We start from the raw sequence: 14,065 nt of genomic DNA, 5'->3' as shown, positions 1-14,065 counted from the left end.
TCTCTGAGTTCAGTGTTCTCATTTGTAAATGGGAATCAATAGAGCACCTTCCTCCCAGGGTGCTGGTCTGAGAGTAAATGGAATAAACTGTCATGTGCTTCCACGTTGCCCAGCACAGTGGCTCCTTCAGTGAAGGCCTGTTCTTAGGCTGAAAGGCTAAGGGGAAAGGACCTGAGGACAGAGCAAGGCGGGAAAATGGTGGCAGGCCAGCCTCTCTCAGGAATCACTACTTAGTCAACCACCAACCTGCTTGGGCCCAGGCAGGACCATGAGGTCGGCCAAAGCTTCTGTCACTGCCTGGAACCCTCAAGCTGTCCCAGAGTTGTTTACTTAAAGCCCCCTCAGAAGTCTGCTCCTTCCCTCTGTCTCTCACTCCATTTGGGCCCAACTCTCAGGGCAGCTAATCTAATCAGCTAATCTATGCTAAATTATTAATAGCATCCAGGAGGTTAATGTGTAACAAGTATACACTCCAGTGAAGGCACACTGGAGACACAGCCCTTGGTGAGTCATTAGAGTCTTGGTGGGAATTCCGGGCACCAGGCAACCTTCCTCAAATCAAATCAAATTCTAGGAAGGCATTTAAAAAATCCTGCCAGCAAAAATAATTCGTATATGAATGCAATCAAATCAACAAAGGGACAGGCCAAAAAATCCTTTAACTAGACCAGGACAAAAGGGTTGTGGAAAATGATATGTTTAGGAGCTTTGTAACCTTACGGACTTTTCTACATCTCTGTTTTCCTATCTGCAAAATGAAGGTGGAGGTAAGGATTAAATACAATCCGTGTGAAGCACTTGGAACAGTGCCTGCCATGTAATAGGCACTCAACAAATGTTAGCCATTGTTATTATTATTTAAGGATGAGATTAGGTAGAAGTCAAAGGTAATGCTCTGAAAGCTTAAGTGAAAAAGAACACTCTAGATGGCAGCTTCCATTTGTGTTTTCAATGCAGTTTGGCTCACAGTGTAGCACACTGGAATCAGATCTGGGTTCAAGTGTCAGGCCCACTTTCTACCAGCTGTGTGACTCTGGACAAGCTACTCAACCTCTCTGAGCTATAATTTTCTCAAGATTGAAATAAGGCTAATAATACCTTCCCTGTAGTATTCATGAATGAATTACGTATGATAATGTATGGAAAATGTGTAGCACAGTGTTTTCATACATGTATCATAAGAGCCTAACAAATGATGGCTGTAATCATCAGCCTGTATTTCCCAGCCTTTACAATCACACCCTTGGGAGCCCAAGCAAGAAGTGACAGTACATTCTAGTGGTGGTGATGAGCAGAGTCCTCAGGGCCCATCAGAAACTAAACCATGGTAATCCTACTGTAATTCCAGTGTTGGTCAGTCCAACAAGCATTTAGCTGGGTGGGGATGATCCTCAGCTTTGACCAGCCCTGATGTCCCAAAGTAGCTGCAAGGCAGGAATTTTATCGGCCTGGTTATTGAGATTATCTCATTTAGGGCCAAAAACATGGGATCCTGGCTTGGCCCTTGGTCCAGTGACAAGTGCCACGGGGCTACAAAACATCTCCATGCCACTACTCTTAATTCTTTTTAACTGTACTTTTGACTATGAAACTACTATAGAATCATGGCAAAAAAATATAAGGACATGAAATAAAAAAGTGAAAACTGCCTATGTTCCTACCAACAAGGAAGAGTCCCTTTTAATATTTTTGTGCATGTGGCTTCTGGTTTCTTCTTTACAAATACATTCTCCTCCACACATTTTGTTATCACTTGAAAAAAATGAGATCATACTGTACATACTATTTCATCACTCTTTTGTTCACTTAATGTACCTGTTTCTATGTTTGCTAACCTAAATCTATGCCATCATTTTTAATGGCTGCACAGGAATCCATCAAATGCAGACTTCATAAATGATTGACCTATCCTCCAACCAATGGCACTTAGACTGTTTCTAGCCTTTTGCTATAGTAAATGGACTGAGCGTTCTCACATAAATGCCTTTACATAATTGTCCAATTACTTCTTTAGAAGTGGTATCGATGGGCCCATGAGTGTACAATTCCTAAATGCCTTAAGAAAAAAATGAAAACAAAAAACAACCAGCCTTGCTGAGATGGGAGGGTGAGAAATGCATTTTAGTAACAGAAAAACACTGTTTTTAGGCCCTGGCAAACAAAACAGCTGGCCTTCTCTCCTGTCTTTTTCTTGTTTACCTACCAGGAAGCACGTCTCTCTCACTGATAAAAAAAAGAAAAAAAAAACAAAAAAAAAAACAACTAAATCCTCTGTTGCAAAATCCAGGGTCAAGTAGTGTTGGTGACACAGAACTTGGGGTGTCTTCTGGAAACGCCATGTGAAGGACCAGCAGGAAGTGGCTTAAAAATCAACAAACTCTCCCAAATGGCTCCCAGGAGCCTGCCACTTGGCCCCCTGGTGTGTGGGGCGGGTAGGCTGTCAGCTGAGGACCCAATGTGCAGGGGAGACTCAGCACAAGGTCATTTTATAGAAAAGGGAAGCCACCTCACACCCCATCCTGAATCCTGAGGATCTGACAAAGAGGATGAAAACCACCAATTAATGCAGACACACACAAGTGGCCCACATGTCTATGTACAGGCACAACCAATGATGGCGAAATGGAGATACTCCAGGAGGGACAGCCACTGGGCCAAGAGAAAGATGCAAGAAATAAAATTTCAGAATGGTACAGACAAACACAATGTCAGAAAGGGGCTCTCAGCCCCGTGGCTCGCTGGCAGGGCGACCTTGGGCAAGTCCCATAAACCCTTAATGACCAGGTGACCAAAAAACTCTAAGCTTAATCAAAGGAAACTGATTAGCTTTGGGTTTTCATATTTTGAGTTTTCTTTCCCTTGTGCTGGTGTTTTAATTTCTGTTTTTATGATCTTTTTTTTTTTTTTTTAATCTACTATTCAGTGATTATCTACCATCTGCTGAAAACTGTCCTGGGAGCTTTCAGGATTTCACACTCATTTAGTCCTGACTACACCCTCAGAAGGTACATGTTATTCTTACTTTATGCTCTAAACATGCTTGAGGTATCACAACTAACTGAAATAAAGAGGGTTCCTTATTATATCCCCATGGTACAGAGGACTTACCCAATAAATACTTTATGGCCATCAATAAGTGTACACATGAATGAATAAATTATATTGTAGACTCCTTTCTAAACCCCATGAAGTTTTCACTCTGTAAGACTCCTTCTACACATGTCATTTTAATATAACTTATCCCAGAATCTTTTTCTTTTTTTGGAAAATTAGACATACATTAAGAATCAGAAATGAGCAAGACTTACATTCCATCTGTAGGTAGCAATGTAACAGGCATAGTGCCCTGTCCTGGGAAATCTCTCATAATCCAGCAACTAAAGGGTTACATCGAGTTCAGCAGGGGTTTTCCAGGAGTCAGCTCCCAGGCTTGGGTGATCTCAAATTCTGATGTTTTGCTTGTGAGTATATAGGGTATCACTCCTGGAAATAAATAACTTAACGTCCCAGGCCTACAGTTTGCTCCTCTGGGCAGAATTACCATTCAGGTTTCCTCTACCTTGAATATTCTACCACCCTATGAGAAGAGAAAGCAATGGTGGAGAAAGCCAAGCCCAGAGCAAAGCATGGGACAGCTGTGGATAGTGGCAACTGCCCCCAATCCAGCGGTAGCAGGGACCCTCACACTTGACTTTACTTCTGACTTACTTGGAGCTCTTAGTAAACCCACTGATTCCTGCTCTAACTCATGTACCTGCAAAAAGAGTTTGTTGGTTGGTTGGTTTGTTTAAAGAATCTGCGTGAGGCTGCCAGGGTACTTCTAAAGTTGACCCTTGGTTACCAATTACTGCTCTATGGTAGGGAGGGAGAGGGAATCCTGAAGCTGAATGAACTGGTGTTTGTAAACAGGATATTTTCCTCTCTGGCCAGAAGGACTTCTCCCACCCACCATGCCTACTTTCACTCCCTGTGCAAAGGCTACCTGGTTTTGGAAGTTTCTGTGACCTGCTGGTCTATCCCTCTAATGGTTGCTGGTGAACTATGCCATATTCCAAAGTTCTTTCCAACTGTTCTGAGCCTCCTGCATCTCAATTCAAAGAAGGAGTGCAGAAGCAGCTGGAAGAGAGAAACCAGAGTGGCATAGTCCAGCAGCAACCTTTTAAAGGGCCAATCAAACTGCTGGGCTCCTGATTCATCACACGGGGTGAAGGGAGGCCCTGCCATATTGGCAAGGAAAAATTGGGTGGAAAACTAAAAGTTGGCATTGGTGATTTGGAAGGTACCACTCAAAGGCCCCAATACCCATAAGTATTACATCACAAATAAGTTTTTTTTGAAAAATTAAGGCATTTTCTATTGTTATCAATCTTTACCTTTTCAGATTCCCTCTTTTTTGTGTTTTTAACTAAACTTGACAATGATTTGTCCTGTAGCCTAGAAAATCAAACGTCCATTGACTTGGGGAATTAATTTTTTTTTAAAATGAACATTGAGGAATTTTTGAATGACAGTATTAAGATTTATGTCTTCCTTTTTCTCTCTCACACCCAAAGTACACAGCTATACATGGGCACAGAGAGAACGGGTTGTGTAATAAGACAGGAAAACATAGGTTATCATTATGGACTAGCTATGAGATCCTGGGCAAGTTGCTTCATCTCTGAAAGCCTCAGCTCCTTCACCAGGCACAATGGAGGGATGAATGGTACCCACCTAGAGGGTTGCCTTAAGAATTAAATGAAGTAGTGTAGGTTAAGTGCTTTGCAAAACGCCAATAAAGGACAGGACCAGAATAAATGGTAGCTAAAAAAAAAAAAATGCTTGTGTGCTGCCACTTTAGGGCAGAAGAATGCCACCAAGTGCCACTGTTCAGCAAACTGATCAGTGAAAACATTATTTGAGTATCTTTTGAACATTTGTTAATAAGATAGAATGGGAAGAACCACGTATTTTTTTTTTCTATCATGGATGTTTTATACACGTCTATAAAATACACACTTGCTATTTCAGATTGGAGAAGTCAAGAAGGAAAGGTCAACATTCTTACTAGCATGGCCAAAAAAAATGTGATAGATGTCTTGCCCTTGAACTTGCTGGCGGCTATCTTGGTACCCTTCACTCTGCCAGGACTATTGTTTCTCCCTCGGCATCCCACCTCCACCCTGTGGATCTGGAGAGAGTCTAACGGATAGAATATTTCAGTTATGTTTCATTTAGCCCTGGATGGGACAAAGCCAAAAGACTTATGATGCCACACCCTACAACTTGGGTACTCCAGGTACAAGCAGCCAACATCATCTGTCACTAAAGGATTCATTTTAAAAATAGTAACTCCAGGAGAAAATAGGACAGTGCAGTCTGTCACAACAGAAGAACCCGATACAGATAGAAGATGAAACAACTGATCATTCTAGGAAACCCCCATTGGTCCTGAACTTGGGTCTTACTGGAAGATGCCAGGAAGACCCTGAGAAACTATTTAATTTGGGCAAGCGACTTTTAAAAATAAAGACTAGGAAGAGGGATGAAGTTTCAGAAACAGAAAGTCCCAGAATTTTTTAAATGGTATTTTAACAAACATCCTAAAATCCTGGACCAAACAGAGGGATGGCTGCTAATGCTATGCTACCATCAGAGAGAAAGAAACTAGGCTTCAAAGACAGTGAAAGGGAGATTCAACACTGCAGACTGAGAAGCACAGACAAGCATAAGCTTTCCAAGGGGCCCAGAAGAACATATCCGTGACCAGGGCCAAACATGTCAGCACTAAGCCTCAAAGAATGTGGCAGGGAGAGAAGGAAATCCAGTGCGGGGCATATACGCACTGGATCGAAACCTGACAGTGCAACCTACAGCTCCATCCCTATATTTCCTGAAGCCATAGAACATTAGTTAACTGAAGTTGATTTTAAAAATTCTGACAAATACATAGAAATTTTTGTGAGTTCCATTTGTAAGACTTTTTTTTGTAACCCTACACAGTAAAAACAAACAAAAATCCAAATGAACAGAAAACATCAACACACCAAGAAAACACAAGTAACTGCCAACTGAGGATATGGTGATAATGGACTCGGTATATTACTAAAGCTTAATCCTAAAAATTAGCAACTTCAACCAAAGAGGCAGCTCTGCCCAGAATGAGCGTGGAGTCACTGCTCAGTTCCAATCCTGGATGTGTTACTTGTTAACTAGGCAACTGTGGACAAGTTACTGAACCTCATCTCAGTTTCCACACCTGTACAGTGGGGATATACCTACCTTGCTTGAAGACTGAATAAAAGACAATGTATATCATAGCGCTTTGGAGTCTGTGCCAGATCTACATCTTTGTAGGATGGCAATTAACCTAGCTCACACAGCTGGGATCTCTGCTGAAGTGAGAAGCAAATACCTGAGGTGTCACATGCATGCCTTCCTGTTGAGGGCTCTCTGTGGGGGGCGCTGCGCCTATAGATAATGTGGGGTTTGTTTTGTTCCTCTTCATCTTCTTGTTCATCGATGGACAGTAGTGGTTCAATAAAATAATCCCCATCATGGGACCGGAATGTGCCCAGCTGCAAATAAAGAGAGATGAGAGGCTGATTTACTAATTCTCAGCAATTGGAAGGAAAAGACCAATGGAACGTTGCCAAGCGAATGGCGCCATCCTACCCAAGCTCTTCCCATGAGGGCTGCTTAAACTGAAAGTACTTCTGACATATTTGGAGAAGCAGTTTTTTGTTTTTTTTTTTTTTTCCCTTCACTCTCGGCCCTATCAGTACCTTACCCTTGATTTGACTCTACTCCACCTGACATCCAAATCAGTCTCTAAGAAATACTTCCTTGGTGCTCAAGTTCTAATTATAGTTACCCCTACAAGTTGTTGAAAGAGAGTGTTTTTGTGTGTGAAGACAGCCTGGAAATAGGGACAAGCGTGAGCTTCAAAGGGAAAAGACTACTCATGAAAGCCTTATTATTTCAAATTCAGGAAGCATCTGTGGACCACAAGGCACCCGAAGTGGCGCTGCCTATAACCCTGGCTCATGAGTCACTCATCATCTCTTCCCTTTACAATAGGGAGAGACATGGGATAAGAGTTTGCAGTCAGGCTGCCCTAGGCTCCAGTCCCAACACCACCATCTACCCACCCACCCACCTTGGGCAAGTTCCTTAACTGCTCTGAGCTTCAGTTTCCTTGGTTGTCAACTGAGAATAAAAATACTCACTGTCCTTACTTACTGTGCAGATTAAATGAGATAATGCATGTAAAGTGCTTAGCAAAGTGACATCTTGGAAGGGCTCAGAATGCCAGTGGCTTTTGGTGTTGTGGTGTTAGCCTCTGACCATCAGGATATAATTAGCATTTGCCAATCATTCTGAGCACCTTGAAAGATGTTAACTCTTTCTCCTCCCCTTCCCACGTACCCCCAAGTTTTGCAAATAAGTGATGCTTCAAAGTTGAACCACCAGAACCAAACATTACCAGAGCGCTAACAAGTTCCCCAGGCCATGCTGGTGGACAGTGTTTAAAGGGAGAAATCAAGCTTTTCTGTCTTCCTTCATTATTCCTTTTCCCTCATGGGGGAAAAAATAAAGCAGAGGCCTTTGACTTTCCCCTGGACATAGGGAAATGAAATGATGTCCTTGAATGTCAGTGGTAGCGTATGCATCACCCAGGAGTCTATTAGATATTCCAATAATTGCACACCATCCCAAATCTGGTCCACTAATCAAACTATCTGGGGATAGGGCCCAGAAATCAGAATTTTAATGAGCACTGCATAGCATTCTTAGGCAAGATAAAGTTTTCAAGCACTAAAGTAAGATACTGGGTTTCCTGAACCCAACTAAATGTCAAAATTGCCTGTTAAGTTAAAAAAAATAACTTAGATTTGGGCATTATCCTATAACTGTAGATTGAGAATTTCCAAGGGTGAGGTCTAGCCTCTATATTTTTTTTAAAAACTCTCCATGTGATTCATAAGCCACTGACTGAAAGAGAAGACACCTCTGGTATAGTCTGGCGTCAGACTAAGAGAGAGGGTAGCTGGTTTCCTGAGACGAAGGGATTTAACAAGTTTATTTTCACCTAGGCATGTCTCTCTGTTTTCAATACACAACTCAGGTGTTCTCTGAGCACAAAGCAGGAAGCTTACCACAATGTGGAAAAGCTAGTAGAGACAGGCTATAAATATTGAGAAAGAAGCTGGGAGCCCATTTGGTGACGATCTGGCACCTTTGATTATTGCAAGGGGAAACTGAGGCTTGGAGGAAAGAAGGAGCTCATCCAAAGTTCCCCTTCAGTGATACAGAAGCAGCTGAACAGTACCAGTGCTGACTAGACCACAGATACCCTGACTGTAACCCACTGCCTTTTTGAAAAAGAAATTTGAAATACTCTTTAGGAACATAGATTCAGTCTCTGGCCCACAGTTAAGAACATGGGCCAGAAGGACTGGGTGGGAAACCCAACTTTGCCACTTAGTAGCTGTGAAACTTTCAGCAAGTTTCCAACTCTCTAAGCCTCAGTGTCCTTATCTGGAAAATGGGTTGTTTCAAGGATTGGGCTGTTGTGAGGATTTGGATGAGATAAGGTACAAATAAAGTTCTCAATTACAGGGCAAGACACATAATAAGAATTCAATAAATGGTATGTGTATAAAGTCAAATTAATTTTGCGGCCAATTCTCAAAAGAGTTGCTTGACTGACATGTAATCCTTTCTTGGTTAAGGTGACCATTTATTCAAACACATGCACTAAGTACTTACAAGGCTCCAATATGGGAGAGAAGTGAATTGGTGCTGACTCTGCTGCCAAGGAAAAGGGGATAGAACACATGCTCCAAGAACTATAATACCAGGGAGTGCATATTAAACATCATAAGAGAAACGCAGGTATGCGTTTATAAAAATAGAGAGGCAAGGATGACTGCGGATCAAAAGACTACGAAGAGGTTTCCTGGGAAACGAGATATGGAAGTTATGTTCTGAAAGAAGGTATGATTTGAGCATGTGAAGCTGGGTGAGATGGCCAAGTAAATCCAAAGGCCCAAAGGCTATGAGGGAGGACTAGGATGGGAGGGAACGCAGAGAAATGAGCAAAAGCAGACCGCCTGCAATACAGGATTTGTGAAGGAAAGCCTGACAGAGGAGACCGGACTGGGGGTGTGTGGAGATGTTCACTAGGCAACGGGGAACTCTGTGAAGTCAGTGAACAGGGTAGTGACGTGATCTTGCGCCTTGTCATCATTAATCTGTCAGTAGTGTGTGACAGGGATTAGAGAGAGAGGAAAGGAGAAGAAGCCAGGTGGAAATATTTCTTAGACATTAGTCCTAATGAGAGAGGAAGAGAGAGGGGAAAAGGTCTAGAATTAGAGTAGAGATATTCAGAACAGGTGAGAAACACAGCTGAGAGGGAATTCAGGGAAACTGATAATGGACTGGTGGGGTGGGGTGGGGGGGAAAGGCTGGAATGGCCCACTGTAAAGAGTGAAAGATTTCCTGGAAGGTTTCCTGCGTGGGCTACGAGGAATGTCACAATACTAGTCATGATACTACTGTTACTGAAATGGGAAGGGGACGTTTTTAGAGGAAAGATAAATTCCAGGAGGAAGACAAAGGGGCAAAGGTTTTGGAGCTAGATTAATCGCTGAAGATAGAAACAACTAGCGTGCATATTTTTTCAGAGGTATGCTAGATCTTCCCCACCGCGTCCCCCTCGCCCAAAAAAACCAGAGCCAGACTGGAAATTAAACGCAATACAAATGGACTTATCTCAGTCTACGCAATCCATCGGTCTTTCTGAAGTCCTGGCCCTCAGTTCCCTGTGAGAGTTAAGAACTACACGCAGTTCCACGTGCGAGTTACCACCTAAAATTGCCAATAGAAATTAAGGTCCTGCGCAGTAAACTATTTGTACAACTGCTGGGGCCACTCAGCGTGGTGTGGAGGCGGGGAGGGAGGAGGAGTAAAGGCTGTTTACAAACTTGACGTACACACGCAGCCCTAGCAGTAAGGTTCTGGAATTGGGGTTACAATCTTGGGATCTGAGGGCGCTCTGAGGCTTTGGGTTCCAGCACCTGACTTAATGGCCACCCAGACCATAACCTTTAGAAGAACAGAAAGATTCCAAGCGTCTTGGGGCAGCGGTGACTCACTGCAGCACCCCCTCCCGCCTCAACAAACTGCCGTCTCCGCCCACCCCCAAACAATTTCAGCAACGCACCGCAGCTTTGGGCGCTTTGCTGAAGGCTAGAGGGGTTCACCTCCATCCCTGTATCCAGCAGGCTAAACCTCCTCCTAGCAGTCTTCAAGCCTGCCTTGCTTCCCACCCGACCCCTCGGTTGAGCTGGCGGAGATGGATACGACATCCAGATGCGGAACTCTGGACCCACTAACTGCTGCGCGCGGAGGTGGACAGCCAAAAGCCCCGGGTAAGTATCTATGTTTCCACATATAAAAGGTAACAGCGGGGAGTCTGGGCGCTCTGGGGAAAAGTGATCGCATCACTGCTGCTCAGGGCGCACAGCGCCTTGTGCTGGGAAAGCCTGACCCGCGATAGTTTCTGCGTCACAGCGCGTGGCAGAAACGCATGTCGCTTGGGAAAGTCCAAGAACCGCTCTCGCTCGGGCCAGAACCTTACAGCAGGTCTTCAGACATCATGAGGGGAGACAGCGGACGCCGTGGGGGACCGACTGGAGGGCAAGTGGGATTGGAGGAGTAGTAAGCACGGGGGTCGGGGTACCAGCTCGGATCCCCGGATAAATGTGTATTTTGCAGTACAGGGAGGTGGCCGCCCTGCCCTCTCGCTCTCCTTCTCTAGGGAAACATGCCCCTCAGGCTCCCTTTTCCGACTCTCTGGAACCCCATGGGTGGTAGAAACCCCAGAAGAACTTAAATCTCGTCTGAGCAGCCTGTCTAAGCTCTCCCCCAGTATTGCTGCTTCCTGGGGCCACCCCACCAGCAGGGTGCAGAATCGGACTGCGCCGCACCCCCACGGCTAGTTTCCTCCCTAATTCAAAGCGTCCGGGGCAGGCTCCGCCCTCTTCCCCGCCCCCGGAGCCCTCGGCCCACCCTTCCGTTCCTGGGACGGGACCTATTCCTTGTCAATCCAGTTCGGCCTCAGGGTTCCTCGCGCGTGAAAAAAAAAAGGCCCTGAGAGAACGCGGGGACTCTAGATTACGCACCGCCCTCCACGCCACACAGAAGGAACTCCCCGTACCCGAGGCTGGGGATCCTCAGCCCACACGCCCGACTCAAGACGCGCCAATAAGGACTCGGGTCCTCCCTGCGCTCAGCTGCTCCGCTCCTGGGCGGCGGAGCTTGCTGCAAGGAAGGGCAACTCTCCCCGACTTTGGAAACCGACTTCCCAACCGCCTACCGGCTGAGGGGAACGCGCAGCTGAGCCGAGTTCGGACCCTAGAAAGCTCCGAAGCATCCAGAACCCCCCGGGAGCGGATGCGTGCGCTCCTCTCGAGTGTAAGCGCACGCACGGGGCTAGCCACCCAAGCCGCAGGACGCAAACGAGTTTGCAGCTGATGTTTAACGCCAGAGCGGAGACGGCGCAGTGAGGGTCTTAGGCTAGTGAGCAATTAAGTCTTCCAGAAGCGGGTGAGGAGGCAGGAGGGCGAGGCAGGGGAGGCAGGGGAGAGGAGGAGGCGCGCTCCCACTTACCATTCCTGAGCAGAGGCTGATGACCGCCGTGTGCTCGGACTTGGTAATTGACATGGCCTTTGTAGAAACAGTGCTTGAGTTCCGCTTCCTCCTCGGAATAAAACTTTGTCTGGTTCACCCCGGGTGCCCCGAGGAGGGTGACAGTGAACAGTGGAGCGATAAATCCAGCATGGGCGGTGAGATTAAATAGAAATTGCTGGCCGAAGGAGGAGAGGCGGTAATGCGCCTGGGAGGAGGTAGCGGAGGAAGAGGAGGAGGCGAAGGCAGGCCAGGGGTCAGAGGCTGAGTTAATGCTCCGTCGCCTTCTTTTGAAGTGCACGTTCGTGGGAAAGGGTTCTCCGAGAGCGTTCACTCTAATGGGAGACGCGATTTCGTATTCGCTCAGGGTCTCTAATAATTTCACTGCAGAGAGAAGCAGAGGCATATGAACCTTTTAATTTAAAAATGAAGGTGGGAGCTTTGTTCTGAGTTATTTCCCAGCTGTTTGTTTTCCTCATTGGAGTCAATCCCTTCACCTTCAGTCTCTGGACAGATACTTGCTGAACACCCACTATGTGCCAGAAACAGTGCTAGGCGCTGAGGATATACCGTTCGGAGCCAGAGAATGAAAAAGTCAAAATACGTAAGATTACAGATCGTGACAAATACTCTGAATAAAATAAAACATTCTGCTACTTGGTGTCCCCCCGTTACTAAGTAACTATAGTTTGGGGCCTGGGGTGGGAAAGGAGAAATAAAAGAGAAGAGGGAGACGACTAAGTTCGTTCCAGTGTCTCTCTCTAGAAATTGGCTAGGAATGACCTAAAAAAGGGAGAGGCTGCAAAGCGGGAGACAATTCTTTCTAGGAAAAGGAGAGAGAGGGTGAGGCCTCCACTGCGAGGTGGCCGCTATCGGACGCGGAGGCTGGGATGTGGCGGCGGGCGCGGAGGGGTCCCGGTGGCCGGAACCTCGTTACCTTGCCTCGGGTGCAGCCTGTCCTTGCGCACGGCCGCCGCGGCGTCTGGGCTCCCCATCTCCGCCAGGTCCCGCACCAGGAGCGTTAGCAGTGTGGCCCAGGATACAAACTGCATGGTGCTCCCCACCCCTCCCCCGCCACCCCCACCCCCCTCCCTCCTGCCCTCCTTGGCTGCGGCGGCGACGCTAGGCAGCGGCCGCGGAGAGCGCGCGGAGCCCGGCGCCCGCCGCCAACTTTTGACTTTAGGAGTCGCTGAGGTCTCGCGGCGAGGGTCCCGTCTGCGCTCGGCTGAGCAACGCCGCCGCCTGCCGAGAGCTGAGCCGCTCGGGCCGCAGGAGGAGCGGGAGGAGCAGGAGGAGGAGGAGGACTGGGGCTCGGCTGCTCGGCCGCATAATGTCCAGGGAGCGGGCAGGAGAAGGCGCCGAACGTGCGCTCCGAGGCGCGCCGGGCGCCCTGTGCTGGCGGGGATAGCGGAGCGGCTTCTTGAATGGGGGTCTGGGGGGGCGGAGGCGGGGGGGGCCGCGGGTCCTCCGCTGCTCAAATACCCCCGGTGCCCGCCTCTAGGAGGAGAGGGGAGGAGAAAACGGAGCGAGCGGGGACCGCCTCCTTCCAGACCGTGTCCCCTCCTCGGCCGGCCCGTGCGGGACTCCCAGACGGCCTCTGCCTGCAAGAGGCGGAGGCCAGAGGCGCTGGGAGCGCCCGGGCAGCCTATCGCCGTGCCGCCACCTCTCGGGGATGGGCTTTTCTGAGATTCCCTGCGGTGGGGTGAGGGAGTAGAGAAAGTTCTCTCCCCTTTCTAGCGCTCGCAGTCTCTTTCTCTCGTCTCCTCGCGCCTTTCTCCCCTCCGAATCTCCCTTCTCTTCCTCGCCCTCTCTCTGCCCCGCTTTCCCCTCTTGTGATTTCTTCGCCCCCTTCCACTGTGCCCCTCTCTAGTTCCTGCATCTCTCCCTTTGCTTTCCCCTTTCTCTCTCTTCTGTCCCCATCTCTCTCTTTTCTCTTTGCCCCTCTATGTATTTCCGCCCCTGACTGTCCCCTTCTTTTGATTTCTTATAACTGAAAGTGGCCCAGCGCAGGAGCGCCTTTTCCCTTCCTACCGTTCGTCACTAGGGATCAGATTCGGCATCCGAGCTCTGCTCTCGGTTTAATCGCCCTAAGTCTAGTTTTAGAGATGGGGTTCTTAATCTTGCGTTTTGGGATGTGTTTCAAATCCACGTTCTCCTCAAAGTTTCGCAGAGCATTTAAAACTGTGCTTTCCCCAGCCTCCGTCAGCATACAGAGGGGGTCCATAGCTTTCTGTAGGTCTCCGGCCCAAAAAAGGTTAAGAACCGCTCTGAGCAGCGAGAGGGGGCGGGGACTTCGGAGCCCCCGAGGGGCTCCGGGTTTAGAGATATCGGGGTGGGAGGGGGGTGCGGCGGAGTGCTAGGGGAGTGTTGGACTCCGAGGGGAAGCACCAGT

At 47.5% G+C, this 14,065-nt stretch overlaps 1 protein-coding gene and 1 long non-coding RNA gene across 2 annotated transcripts in view; one reads left to right on the top strand and one right to left on the bottom strand.

Annotated features, from left to right (window-relative positions):
• Positions 1-13,355, bottom strand: part of ADAMTS9 (ADAM metallopeptidase with thrombospondin type 1 motif 9) — a 156,812-nt gene extending 143,457 nt beyond the window's left edge. Inside the window, 4 exon segments of the mRNA XM_006178299.3 lie at positions 6,395-6,557; positions 11,656-11,700; positions 11,702-12,057; positions 12,611-13,355. Of these exon segments, the coding sequence (XP_006178361.2) occupies positions 6,395-6,557; positions 11,656-11,700; positions 11,702-12,057; positions 12,611-12,725 (679 nt within the window). The 5' untranslated portion in view covers positions 12,726-13,355.
• LOC106728857 overlaps positions 9,913-14,065 on the top strand; it is a 314,080-nt gene continuing 309,927 nt past the window's right edge. The window contains exon 1 of the long non-coding RNA XR_004312029.1: positions 9,913-10,415. This is a non-coding gene — a long non-coding RNA (uncharacterized LOC106728857). The remainder of the gene's footprint in view (positions 10,416-14,065) is intronic.

The sequence above is a fragment of the Camelus ferus genome, chromosome 17 (assembly GCF_009834535.1).
Source record: "Camelus ferus isolate YT-003-E chromosome 17, BCGSAC_Cfer_1.0, whole genome shotgun sequence".
NCBI lineage: Eukaryota > Metazoa > Chordata > Mammalia > Artiodactyla > Camelidae > Camelus > Camelus ferus.
Note: the sequence above shows the minus strand (reverse complement) of the source record. Positions and strands in the feature narration are given on the sequence as shown.